This window comes from Contarinia nasturtii, unplaced genomic scaffold (assembly GCF_009176525.2).
Source record: "Contarinia nasturtii isolate CC-2019 unplaced genomic scaffold, AAFC_CNas_1.1 Cnas_scaffold_1699, whole genome shotgun sequence".
Classification (NCBI taxonomy): Eukaryota; Metazoa; Arthropoda; class Insecta; order Diptera; family Cecidomyiidae; genus Contarinia; species Contarinia nasturtii.
This window is the reverse complement of record NW_022199032.1, coordinates 4,002,506-4,015,355: the sequence shown is the minus strand read 5'-3', so window position 1 is coordinate 4,015,355 and position 12,850 is coordinate 4,002,506. Positions and strand designations below refer to the sequence as shown.

General features: G+C 33.8%; 2 protein-coding genes across 8 annotated transcripts; one reads left to right on the top strand and one right to left on the bottom strand.

Moving 5' to 3' along the window:
• Positions 1 to 942: 942 nt before the first annotated feature.
• LOC116346827 (transmembrane and ubiquitin-like domain-containing protein 1) lies at positions 943 to 4,342 on the bottom strand. Of its 7 annotated transcripts, XM_031777063.1 has the most exons (9): positions 3,952 to 4,061; positions 3,829 to 3,877; positions 2,931 to 3,141; positions 2,797 to 2,862; positions 2,173 to 2,730; positions 1,770 to 2,084; positions 1,450 to 1,658; positions 1,242 to 1,371; positions 943 to 1,162 (listed from the first exon to the last, which is right to left on the bottom strand). In XM_031777063.1, the coding sequence occupies exons 5-9, from the start codon at positions 2,625 to 2,627 to the stop codon at positions 1,039 to 1,041; spliced, it is 1,233 nt and encodes a 410-aa protein (XP_031632923.1). In that variant the 5' UTR covers positions 2,628 to 2,730; positions 2,797 to 2,862; positions 2,931 to 3,141; positions 3,829 to 3,877; positions 3,952 to 4,061; the 3' UTR covers positions 943 to 1,038. The 7 variants fall into 7 exon arrangements, with proteins under 7 accessions (XP_031632923.1, XP_031632918.1, XP_031632921.1 ...); XM_031777058.1 differs by lacking the exons at positions 3,829 to 3,877; positions 3,952 to 4,061 and adding an exon at positions 4,194 to 4,342; XM_031777061.1 differs by lacking the exon at positions 3,829 to 3,877 and having other exon boundaries at positions 3,952 to 4,078.
• Positions 4,343 to 4,460: 118 nt separating this feature from the next.
• LOC116346826 (5'-3' exoribonuclease 2 homolog) lies at positions 4,461 to 10,724 on the top strand. The gene is made up of 6 exons (XM_031777057.1): positions 4,461 to 4,640; positions 4,892 to 5,160; positions 5,283 to 7,024; positions 7,101 to 7,275; positions 7,357 to 7,709; positions 10,277 to 10,724. The coding sequence occupies exons 1-6, from the start codon at positions 4,566 to 4,568 to the stop codon at positions 10,597 to 10,599; spliced, it is 2,937 nt and encodes a 978-aa protein (XP_031632917.1). The 5' UTR covers positions 4,461 to 4,565; the 3' UTR covers positions 10,600 to 10,724.
• Positions 10,725 to 12,850: the final 2,126 nt, after the last annotated feature.

The window sequence follows — 12,850 nt, the reverse complement described above, 5'->3', positions numbered from 1 at the left end:
GGTGTTTTTTGAACATTGTGTACGTTCGGCGATTAACGCCCGAATATAGGCAATTTCAAAATTTAAAAAATCATCACAATGTCGGAATTGGAACACCTTTTCACGTTCTGATATAAATGAAAATCGATGTTCAAGCCATATATTATTTGGATAAAATATGTCAAATAAAATTAACAAATAAATCCATTCCGTTCGCCATATAGCTTTCCTATTTTTTTGCAAAAAAAAAAGGATAAACAAAATTTGTATTACAAATACTGTTCATTATTTTGTAGTATTTTTTTCAACAAAATTATTTTTTTATTGGATTTTTTTCTTCATAATTTTTTTTTTATACTAGACAAATAAGAGAAAATACCATGCTCTGAGCCATACGTAAACCAATTTCAATTATAATTCTATGCATTGATATCACTTTTTTTCATACACCCATTGTCAGCTAATTAACTACAAAAAAACAAATCCAATAAATAAATAAAAAAAAAAAATCAGTAAATTCGATTTGAAAACAATCTGAGTTTAATTTTTTTTAAATTTAAATTTTATAACCAAATGCGAGATTTAAAACATAATTATTGTAATTTTTTTTAAAGACAGTATTACAAATAAAGCTACGTTTTTAATTCAACTTAAAGCGTTTTTATAATAAGATTTTTTTTTCCACATCTACATTGCCATATGTGCTTTTTCCAGCAATAAAATTATTAGTCGCTCGACACGCCAATTCACTGGTATGTGAATAAAATAGGTATTCAACGTATGGTCCAGAATACAACAATTTCATTTCAAAATAAATAACAATTATTAATTTTGTTTTGTTCGTACATATTTGTATGTGCGTTCTATATGTACGATTGTGTGTATGATTCCTTCTCTGTGAGAAAGTGTCAGTTTTGTAGATAAATATTCAATTCAATAAGAAAAAGAAAAATCGTATGCATATGAAAATTTGCATGATTTTTTTTATATTCATATATGTACAAAGTAGTTTCTTCTTGTTGTTTTTTTTTTGTGTTCTCATTTCAATCCTTTTAATACTTATAAATTTCGAAATATTTCGCGTTCAATCAAAAATATTAAGGGAATTATGACAAGAAAAAATGTTGTAAGAAGAACTAGTCCAACCGTTGAATACCACGAAAATAATTGAAAATATTGAATTCTGTAATTGGATAAAAGAGAATGAAATATGGTTAAAACTAACAAAACAATTTTAAAAAAATGCGAATTTTGACATTTACCTGAAAAACCATGATATCACGACCGACAGACATATCAGAAATAAACTCAAATTCAATAAACGTTGTGTGTTTCGATTTCGATTTTGATTGGAATTCATTAGATTATTGATTCCCATTTGCTCGGCCACATCTGAACACAATATCCATAGAGAAAAGTCAATAAATGTATAATAAAGCATCAATCTTTTTTTTATTTTGATAAATTTACCTTCATTACCAAGTGGAATTTGTTGATTATTTGCTAACGGATTGGACTCGGTGACAGTATTTGGCCGCCGATTATGAATTAAGCAATGTACAACACAGTTATCGAATAAACCGCAGGCAGCAATTGTTTTTGCATCGGGTTGTAGAACATGACCATTGAAAACTAAACGAACCAATTTTTGAGCGTTCAACTCTTCATTGAAGTTTCGTCTGTGCGAGGCAACAACAAAAAAAAAACACGTGCGCAAAACAAGAAGTGTAATGAAATAGTTTAGTCAAATTACAAATAAAAAAAAACATATTGCCGAACAAAGTACCAACTTTTTGAAATCTCCAATCGGTTCATTAGTTCTGGCCTTGACAATTTTCAAATCATCATTCAAATATTTAAGTTTAATGGTGATTTCATCGCTGCTGGAATATGTGGCTTCGTTTGAGGCACTACTTATATTTTCCACAGCCCCGCCAACCGATGTCGATTGAACGTCCTCCTCTGGAATCGTCGTCGAACCATTTGTACGATTCTCTGTGTCACATCCAGTTCTAGCCGTATTTACAGCAGCTGTATCTACTCTGTCTGTCGATATACCAATAGGATCGACATTGTTATTATTACTGGTTGTGTTGTTGTTATTCCTATGTAAACGAAAAAAAATCGAAAAATTGTCAAACATGATTAAAACAATGACATCACAATTATCATATGAAATATGATGGTACGTACCCCGTTACCGTATTTGTTCGTCGATTACGTAGTCCGCTTTGATTTTCGAATAAATTGTTTGGTTCACGGTCCATTTCTCTGATAATTTCTTGTGTTTCTTCTTCAATCACTGAATCATCATCAATATTTTCATCTTGTTGTGGTGGCGGCGATTGATACGTGATGCCATTCATTTCGTCCAAAATTGATTCGAATGTTGGTGTTGTTTGTGCAAAATTATTATTCAAATTGTTCAATAACAATCCGAGTGAATGCTGTTGAAAATCTCCGGTTTGTGGATTAAAAATAAAAACAGTACGTTGTCTATATGGTATGTTGCGGGCCTCATGCCGTACAAATGTCGATCGCCAGGCTATGTATATGATAAGCGCTCCAATTAAAAAATAAACAAATGTCATATGCGAAACCTCATCTAAGACCGGTGCTAAAACTGTGCTTGGATCAATCCTTGACATTTTCTATTGTCCTTATTTTTATTAAATAAATTTCTTTTCACTTATGACGTGATCTTATGCGTTCGGGAGGAGGTTTTCTTCTCTCTTTTTTTTTTTTTGTTCACTGAAAACACACAATAAATTCAATAAATTTATTGAATTTTATTTTTTAAACGAGAATATGTCATACATTCAACAATTTAACGGCACTAAATAGTTATCATTATTGCGCAAATCATCCGATTCTTGGTGTGACCTAGTTTTCATAAAAGAGAAGCAACAATTTAAATGGCTTAAAATCAATATGGATTAGAATTTTCTTACCCAAAATGCATCGATTTGTGGTGCCGCTGTGATGTGTGTATGTGTGTGGGGGGAGTGTGCGTTTTGTTTGCATTAATTGTTATGGTACGTAGCTATTTGTGTTGGAGCACATCTCTGGATTACTGCAAATCGAAGCTATTGTATGCCGGTAAACTCTTGCGAATGCAATAATAATGTTAAATATCCGTCACCTTAGTTATCATATCATTTCCTACCAAATGAAAATAATGTACGCATATTATTTGTATAAAGCCACGTATACGTTGACAAGGTTATTGTATATTCAATACATTCTTCAAAATGAAAACAAAACCGAATTAAAAAAAATCTATACACAAATAGTACTAAAATGCGTAGCGAAAGAGAAAAATGCCGTCCGAATTTGATCGTTTTGTTATGAGGTAAACACACCAATTGGCTAAGCTCAAACGGTGCCCGCAATTTAAAGGCGCATCTTTGAACTCGTCACCACTCATAGAATATCAAATAAATTAGTGCACTAAGTACTTGGTATTGCTCAAATAATTCAAAAGCAATACAAAACAAAATTAAAAACGTACACCGTAACTAAATGTGGTGATTTTCCTTGCGTTTCGATAACATCAAACGATATCGAATGGAAATTGGTACGCAATTTTTAACAACAACAATAACACACACTAAAAAAATACTGTATAATGGAATTTATTTGCCCATTTCGAGGTAATATCGTTTTGACGTGCAAATGCACAAGATTTAGTATTTGTGTATTTTCGCTCGCGATCACACAGCGAAGGAAAGAGAGAGAGAGAGGAAAAATATAAGTGTAGAAGAAAGATTAAATATAAAAAAACAACAAATGTAAAACAAGTCAGAGGCAGTAATATTAATAAAACTATATATATATAGATATATGTACATATTGTGAACGATTGGTGCTTATATGTCTTTCTCTGTGTCTGCGTCGTCTGTCAAATGTTGGAATATTACTAAAAAAATATTTCAAACCATTTTTACAGTGCATTTACGCAGTTTGACTCACTTTTTATACGTCAAAATAGCGTGAACTCATATAGACACTTTTCCAAATACCGAAAATATCACAAAACATTCACTCAATCACATTCAATGCAACTAAATAATTGGTTTCTTTAAAAAAAATTAAATCCATTCAAGTGTATGAAGTAGGCACATTTATACAGCGTTTTCAAGTCATCTCGCGCAGATAGAAAAAGAATTGTCATAAACTACCCACACATTTGCTCATTACAATCAAATATTTACCCATTTATTACAAAAGTTATTGAACACAAAATTCCAATACAATCCCAATGTAATTTTCTTTTCTTTTTTCCTTCACACTTGTCTCAAACGTATGATAAATTGCTGTCTCTCGTACAGCAAGTATCCATCAGTTGTTTATTTTCGGGCAACATTTTTTTTTTGACAGTTTATTTTTTACCAATAGGGACCAAAGTAGACGATTTGTTCGAAGAAAAAAAAAACACGAACTATATACATAATGTGAATGACATTTAACGTGTGGTGATTAGTGAAAACATGTATGCCAGTCGAATATCAAAGTGAAGCTTCAAAACTTGTGTTGAATACCTTTCCTATAGACGTGTTTATAAATATATTTTTTTTAAATTCAAAATGGGAGTTCCAGCATTTTTTCGCTGGTTAAGTAGAAAATATCCAAGTGTTATTATCGAATGTGTTGAAAATAAGGTGAGCATTTTAAAGAGAAATTTAGGCATTTTTTCATCAATGATAAACATAACCTCCGAACTTGTCTGTGTGTATACTGAATGTAATTTGTTATTTTTGTTCATTGTGTCGCATCATTTGTTTACACCACCAAAAATTAATATTTTCGTATGATTGAAGCGATTTTTTAAGTAATGCAAATATCTTAAATTGATTATTATCGAATGGCATTTTCAAAAAACAAAAAAAAATATGTTTAACTTCATTTTCAGACTGAAGGACCAGATGGCAAATGGGTTCCCGAAGATGCAACACTACCAAATCCGAATGGTATTGAATTTGATAATCTCTATTTGGATATGAATGGAATCATTCATCCGTGCACGCATCCAGAAGATAAGCCAGCACCAAAAAATGAAGATGAAATGATGGTGGCCATTTTCGAATGTATCGATCGCCTCCTCAATATTGTACGACCACGAAAAGTGCTGTACATGGCCATCGATGGCGTTGCACCACGTGCTAAAATGAATCAACAACGGTTTGTAAACACTTTTATTTTTGGTTGTCAATGTATTTTGGTTTAGTTTTTTTTTCTTTGTTTTGATTAATAAAGCAATGTACATGTGTGATATTTTATGTTTTTTTTTTTTTTAATTTCAGATCCCGACGTTTTCGTGCATCAAAAGAAACAGCCGAGAAACAATTAGAGGTGGCACGAATAAAGGAGAAATTACTTTCGGTCGGTGCAATTGTACCGCCAGAAAAGGAAAAAGGTGAACATTTTGATTCGAATTGTATTACACCGGGTACACCGTTTATGGATCGACTGAGCAAGTGCTTGCACTATTACGTTCACGATCGTTTAAACAATAATCCGGCTTGGAAGGGATTGAAGGTATTTCTATCGGACGCTAGTGTTCCGGGTGAGGGTGAGCACAAGATTATGGACTTCATTCGTAGGCAACGAGGTCAACCAAATCACGATCCAAACACGCAACATGTATTGTGCGGTGCTGATGCCGATTTAATTATGCTTGGATTGGCAACGCATGAGCCAAATTTCACAATTATTCGTGAAGAATTTTTACCAAACAAGCCACGTCCATGTGAAATTTGCGGTTCGGTGGGCCATGAAATGGGTAGCTGTGAGGGTATAATGCCAGCAACTGCAGCCGAAACAAATATACAAATATCGGCCGAAGTGAAATTTATTTTCGTTCGTTTGTCAGTGCTTAAGGAATATTTGAAGAGAACATTGCAAATGCCAAATTTACCATTCCCATATGATTTTGAGCGTGTACTTGACGATTGGGTGTTTTTATGTTTCTTTGTTGGCAATGATTTTCTACCGCATTTACCAAGCTTGGAAATTCGAGAGGGGGCCATCGATCGTCTAATTGGTTTATATAAAAATTGTGTATATAAAACAAATGGATATTTGACACATTCGGGTGAAGTAAATTTGGAGCGTGTCCAAATGATTTTACGTGATTTGGGAATGGTTGAAGATGAAATTTTTACACAACGACAAAAGAAAGAGATTCAATTTCGTGAACGTAACAAACAACAAAATAAGCGAAGAAAATTAGACACACCAAACTTTCAGCATATGCACAATTCACAATTTGCACCGACGCAATTGGGCAAAGGCTTTCAACCGCAAACCATCAGAAATGTACGAAACGAAATTGCAAATTTTCGACGAGTGGATTTTCAGAATGAACAAAAATCCGATTTGGAAAAGTTTTTAGAGCCAAACAGTGGCAACGTCGCATCAACAACGATAAAACCATCCGGCAGTAGAAAGCGGAAACATGATGACGGTGGCGAAGAGAAAGAGGGAGACAATGAAGCCGAAGGCGAAGCTGAAGCCGAGGAAGAAGAAGACCCGGATGCAAATGATGAAGTTCGACTATGGGAACCGGGCTTTAAAGATCGATACTATGAATCGAAATTCGATGTTGGTGCAGAGAATTTACAATTTCGTTATTCGGTTGCCTTGCAATACGTTCGTGGACTTTGTTGGGTCCTCAAATACTATTATCAAGGTTGTGCATCATGGAACTGGTATTTTCCATATCATTATGCTCCATTCGCTTCTGATTTCATACACATTGCCGGTTTATCGACACAATTTGAAAAGAATACAACACCATTTAATCCACTGGAACAATTGATGGGTGTTTTTCCAGCTGCAAGTAGTGTACATGTACCAAAACCATGGGCTAAACTAATGTCCGATCCAGAATCCGAAATCATTGATTTTTATCCCGAAGACTTTAAAATTGATTTAAATGGAAAGAAATTCGCATGGCAAGGAGTTGCTTTACTGCCTTTTGTCGATGAAAAAAGATTAATCAAAGCACTTGAACCATATTACAAAAAATTAACACCAGAAGAAGGTAAGTTTTTTTAGATCAAATGGTCAACCATCGAATTTTATCGAATAAAATTTCATTTTCAAATTTTTACTTTCAGTGAAGCGCAATAAAAGAGGTGAAGATAAATTGTATGTTGGACCGGATAACAAAGGATTTTCAACGCTATTAGCATTGTATAAAAAGAACACGGATCCAACAACAGAGACACCTATTTGTATTGACGGAGTTCAAGGCACAGTTTTAGTATCTGACGAAAATATACCGGCAGGAAAGTACGTATTCATTTCGTGGTCCATCAGTTTCTACCTTCATACATGAGCGTTTATTAATCCAAAAAAAATATTCCGTTTTAGATCACTTGAATCACCAATTTACGGTCTTGACGACATTTACAACAATAAAATTGTAACAATACTATTTCGTGATCCGAAATATCCAGACGGATTCATTTTTGAATCAAAGCCATTACCGGGCGCAATTGAACCGCCAAATGTACTGGCACCAGAAAATCGACCATCAAATTATCGGCCACAAATTGGTTTCAATCGAAACTATGGACAAGCATCACTTGGCGATGCTGGCCATCGAATGGTCAATCATCATTCAGGTGCGTATAAGCATCACCAGCAACAACAGCAGCAACAATACAACAGTGACAATAGAAACTTTGCCACAATTGGACCACCAAACAGTTACAATCGACAGAGTGAGTACTTTTTTCCACTTTTAATTAAATGCACTTGTTAATTCAATCTGGTCTAGGTTCAAGATAGACTAATTTTTTTATTGAAATATGCAGAAAAAGATAGCGATTGTATTAATTAATTTTCCGAGAATGCGCATTTTTTTTTCCTTGCTTTATTCAATTGTGTTTGGTAATTATATGATCACTATCAAAAATCAGTCGATATTCAATGAACGATTTACACCACAAATATGCCGATTTTCATGGTTAATCGAAGAAAAAATTGTATGGACTAAGGGAAACAAATGCATGACGGCATCGTTTTGCTTGTGTACTGTCCATTGCCATGTTATGATTTAATTTGATATGCTATTGTGCCCTAATTATACGCGTCACACACACTCCAAACAACGATGCACAAAATGATTTACAGCTTATTGTTCGAAATGAAAAGTGTCGCGTGCCTCCAAATCCCAAAGTGAGAAAGAGAGAGCGAGAAAGAAAGGAAGAGCGTAAGTGAGATAGAGAAATGGCTGTATTTGTTTGCGTGAAATATATTCTCTACTTCACATTTCATATTTTGGTGTATGACATTTTCGCACCCTTATTAAATTATGATAAGTTTATTGTTTTCCCATTTTGCTTCGAGGCATTATAAATTTGAAATATCCGTACATAAGACCATGTTTTCGGTTTCCAATGAATGTGGGTGCGCGCGTATGTTAGTTGTCATCATATAATGCCGAGATTTATTTGTCGGTCACAGAAAGAAATCCATAATTGATTTTTCTTTGATTAATTTTTTTTTTTTTCAAACTTAGAGACTCTATTTCTACCCCACCTTCTCTCGAACCACTTCAATCTCAGCAAATAGAGAGAACGACATAGACACGATTTGATAACAATGATTTCTGAATGATTTATGATTAATATAAAAGAAAATGACGTTTTTTTTTGTTACATACAATGCAATCGTGTTATTTAAATTTCATTGGTATTCGTTCCGATGCAGATTTAAGATTTTATTTCAAGGAAAAATGTTCGGAATACCATTGCAAGGACAAACGATTCAATGATAATGGAGACTATCATTTTCTATGAAAAGAAATAATAATAATAATAATATGGCAAACCATTTCAACAATACAACTCATCTAAATTCAAGTAGAAGCCAATGATAGCACGAGAGATAATTGTTTACTATACCGTCGGAATGTTGATGATTTGCTTGAAACTAATTCAATGCCATATTGCAAATTCATGCTAAAGTATATTTTGTAAGCTTCGTACTTTGTTTGGAACAAACATTTTCTCAACTCAAATTTTTATGCACATTCTTAATTGTTCACTCACTCGTTCTCTGTCATGCACACAAACACACTCGCATTGGTTTTATCTTGGAAATAACTAATAGTAGTTCACCGCAAGTTCAAGTGAATTACCAAAGGCGATTAATATTTACCATAGTAATAATAACCGTTACCAAGTACAGGTAGTCTCGGCTTATTTAACTGTGAGTTAGTTTTGTGTACGTGCATACATGTTCAAATGAAATGGATGCAGTTAAAAAGTGTTTGCAATACATTTAATAGGAATCGGAAAATTAGTACTTTTCATTTGAAATCATGCTCGAATCCAATTCGAGATCACTATGTTGCAAGGCACAGGCGAATTGTGGAAAGATGAATCGCATTCGTGTTGGATGTTTTTTTTCTCTTTCTCTCTCGTCATCGTCATCATCTTCTATCGTTCACATGAACATATAGTCTTCTTATGCTGGAGTACAAGACCGAGGATATTCATAATTGCTATTACAAAACGAAAATTTCGTACGTGCTCTAGTATTTGAAATCAAAGTTGAGGAATTATGACGATTTATGGCATTAAAATTTGCACGGATGTGATGATGATGATGATGGGCGACGGTGGTACGATGATGATGACAACGGCGTCGGGCGGCAATGTGTGTACGACGCTTGAATGAAATACATGATTTTTCGATAAGAGACACATACAAAATGTATAGTTGGGCACGGTATATTATAGACAGCACAAGCAGCCAACATATTTTTTCATTAATTCAACATACCGATTTTTCGTGTCTGCGATCGCACATCGTAAGAAGCATAATTACCAGTGAATTTACAATGCTTTTATTCGCGTTTTCATTCCATCCTACTTACAACTCCTACTCTGTCTCTCTTGTTCGTACATTTCACTCTGTCTCTGTTCTCTCAAGTAATCAAGCAAGCAATTTTTCTAAATGATAACATGAATTTCAACTTGAATGGTGAATGAATTCCGAACAAATTATAAACCGTTAATGATAAAGAAAGTGGCAATTTAAAAAAACGATGCAAAATACAACTCTGTTGAGTGGTACGAGCTCAATCTGAAGGACATTCGCTTCTCTGTCGAAAAGTCACGAGTTTTTTTTTTATTTTAATAATTTTTTACATTTTCTGCATTTTCTTTTTATTCTTCTGTTGGCCAACATACATTAAATTGTGGATATTTCGCAATGATTTTTGCACCAAATCAAATCGATTATTTTATATATTTGTGTTTTTTTATGTCGTTTTTATTAGATGACGGCGGAGGATACAATACACAAAAATGGAGTCACGGTAACAGCGGTAATTATCAGCAGAATCGCCAAACGGGCTATTCGAATAATTACAATAATTATTCAGGCCATGGTAATCAGCCGTATCATCGTCAAAATCAACAAGGGCATTTCCAACAACAAAATCGAAACAATCGATTTCCATCGCATCAACAAAGGTCAAACAATAATTTTGGTCCAAATGGTGGCGCAGGAAATAGTGGTTTTAATCGGAACCAGCAAGGCAATCGTAACCAGCAAGGTGGTGGTGGCAGTGGCAGTGGCAGTGGTGGATATTGGCGATAATTTTTTTTTATAATTTTACTTATTTTACAAAAAATCGATTGAGGAATTGATTTTTATTCAAATTGATGTGAATATATATCAAAATAAATAAACGAAATTATCATCACAGGATATGAATTGAGGAATTTTATCGTATTTTATTTTGTTTTATTGCTGAATTAAAAAACAAATACATAATAATGAGGAAAAAAATGTCGAAATATTTTAAGTTTTTCTTTCTTTCTTTATTGACATTTTGTTTTCAGTTGATTTGATTCGTCCAATCCATCCCCCTTGCTCGAATATGAGTGAAAAAAAAACGGTTGAAAACTTTCATTTTGTTGATAAAATTGCGTTATATATTTTTAGATTAGTTTGGCCCGATATACGGTATGAGGGAAATAGAAATCGACAATAAAAAAAAATGCGAATATGCATGACATTTTAAGTCAAAAAAACAAAGGCCGCACATTTAAAGGCACTTCAAGAGCTATCGAACTGAACTTTTTTTTTTCATATTTGAACCTTTGTGTTCCCCTTCGTGTGCATGACGTGTATATATACATATATTTACCGGGCGCGTTTTTCTATTGTGACTTCTGATTTGTTTCGGCATCCCTTCGGCTTCTTTTGCATCTTATAAGTCTTGTTCGCGCTCGATCCCTTTTTCTGGTTTGAGCGTGCTCTGTCTATCACACCAACTCTTTGCAAATAAGAAATGCCGTTCGTTTTTAACCGATTTATTTTACAATTTTTTCTCTTTTTTTTCGATGTCGTGTGTACTTTTTCACTCGTATTTCGTTATTTTCGTGGCGAAAGCCCGTATCCTGGGCGAAATGTTGTAATGGCAGTATATGGTAACGTATAACGTATTGGCGTTTTCAACGTCACATATTGAGCGGATATACAAACACATACGCATAATGAAAATGCATTTCGAACAATTGTTTTCCATCAGGTACTTGTAATATGTTCGATATTTATTGTTCTTTGGTTAAGTGTCCACTTTAAATTTATGACTCGCATACGGCAATAATCTGTCTTTATTTTCAGTTTTTTTCTCTTTCTCTGCGGCGTTCCGGTTCGTTTTTTTTATTCATGTTTTTCTTTGTCGCTTTTATTTGGTTATAAGTTCCGCACAGTTTCAATGCAAGCAAGGGTGTAGAGAAATACAGTATATTCAACATAAGAAATTAGAGCAAAATAATCACAATAAAAACGAATTCCAACAAAATAATAATCAGAATAATGTGAACAACAAAAAGAAGTACATGCACACAAACACAGCGAAAGTGAAGCGCACACCGAAAAGAGCCAACATAAAAATGTCCATCGAATTTGCCAGCGAGGTACAGTAAGCAATTGAAATTCATTTTTTTTTTGTTTTGTTTTCTTCATCAAAATCAATTCCATTTGCAAATGTGACATATTTTTGCTTGTTTTCTCTAGTGCCGTCTCTAAATTATTAAATTTTATCGTCCACACATTTCATTGTTTTCGTGTGCTTTTCTCATTCGATCATTTTTATCAAGGGTTTCCATTTGTGTTTGGCCACTTTTGTTATAACGAGAACGGCCACTCTAATTTTCCAATTTTCTTTTCGGCGCATTTCATGCAAATCAATTGACATCTCGTGTTGTTGTTTGATTATTTCAATGATTACCAATATATTTGTGCGATTTGCATCCCAGAGATTTATCATCAATTCCATTGGATCTGCCGCAACAAACCAGTGTAGTGCAGATTGCTTTTTCATTTTCTTTACCTAAACGCGCCTAATCTCCAGCGGTGAAAATCACGCGTTTGATATGATTTTGTGCATACTCTTCTCTTCTGCACACAATAAGTACGAAAGTCAATCGTACAACGGTGAAACGCTATCTCGAATACTGTTAAAGTAAATCGGGGCGATTATGTCGAGAGAGAGATAGAGAGAGATAAATAAAGAGACAATCATTACATTTAATATGATATCAAAGCATTACAGGATTACATGCAATCGTATCTTCCATTCTCGTGCGCTTTAACTTTCATTCTATCTGTCTCTTTCGTTTGGTTGTGTGCACGCATTTTGTTTCATAGGTCGTTGAGAACATTTTAAATTCGATAAATAATGCCAAATAAGCGTGAAAACATTTCCAAATGAAATTGGATTCAAAATACAGATTTATGTCATGCAACACATATTTCAAACAGGAGCACCGAAACAAATAAACACAAAAAATCCAAAGCAACTAATTGTTGCTATGGAATCAATCGTAATATAAATTTT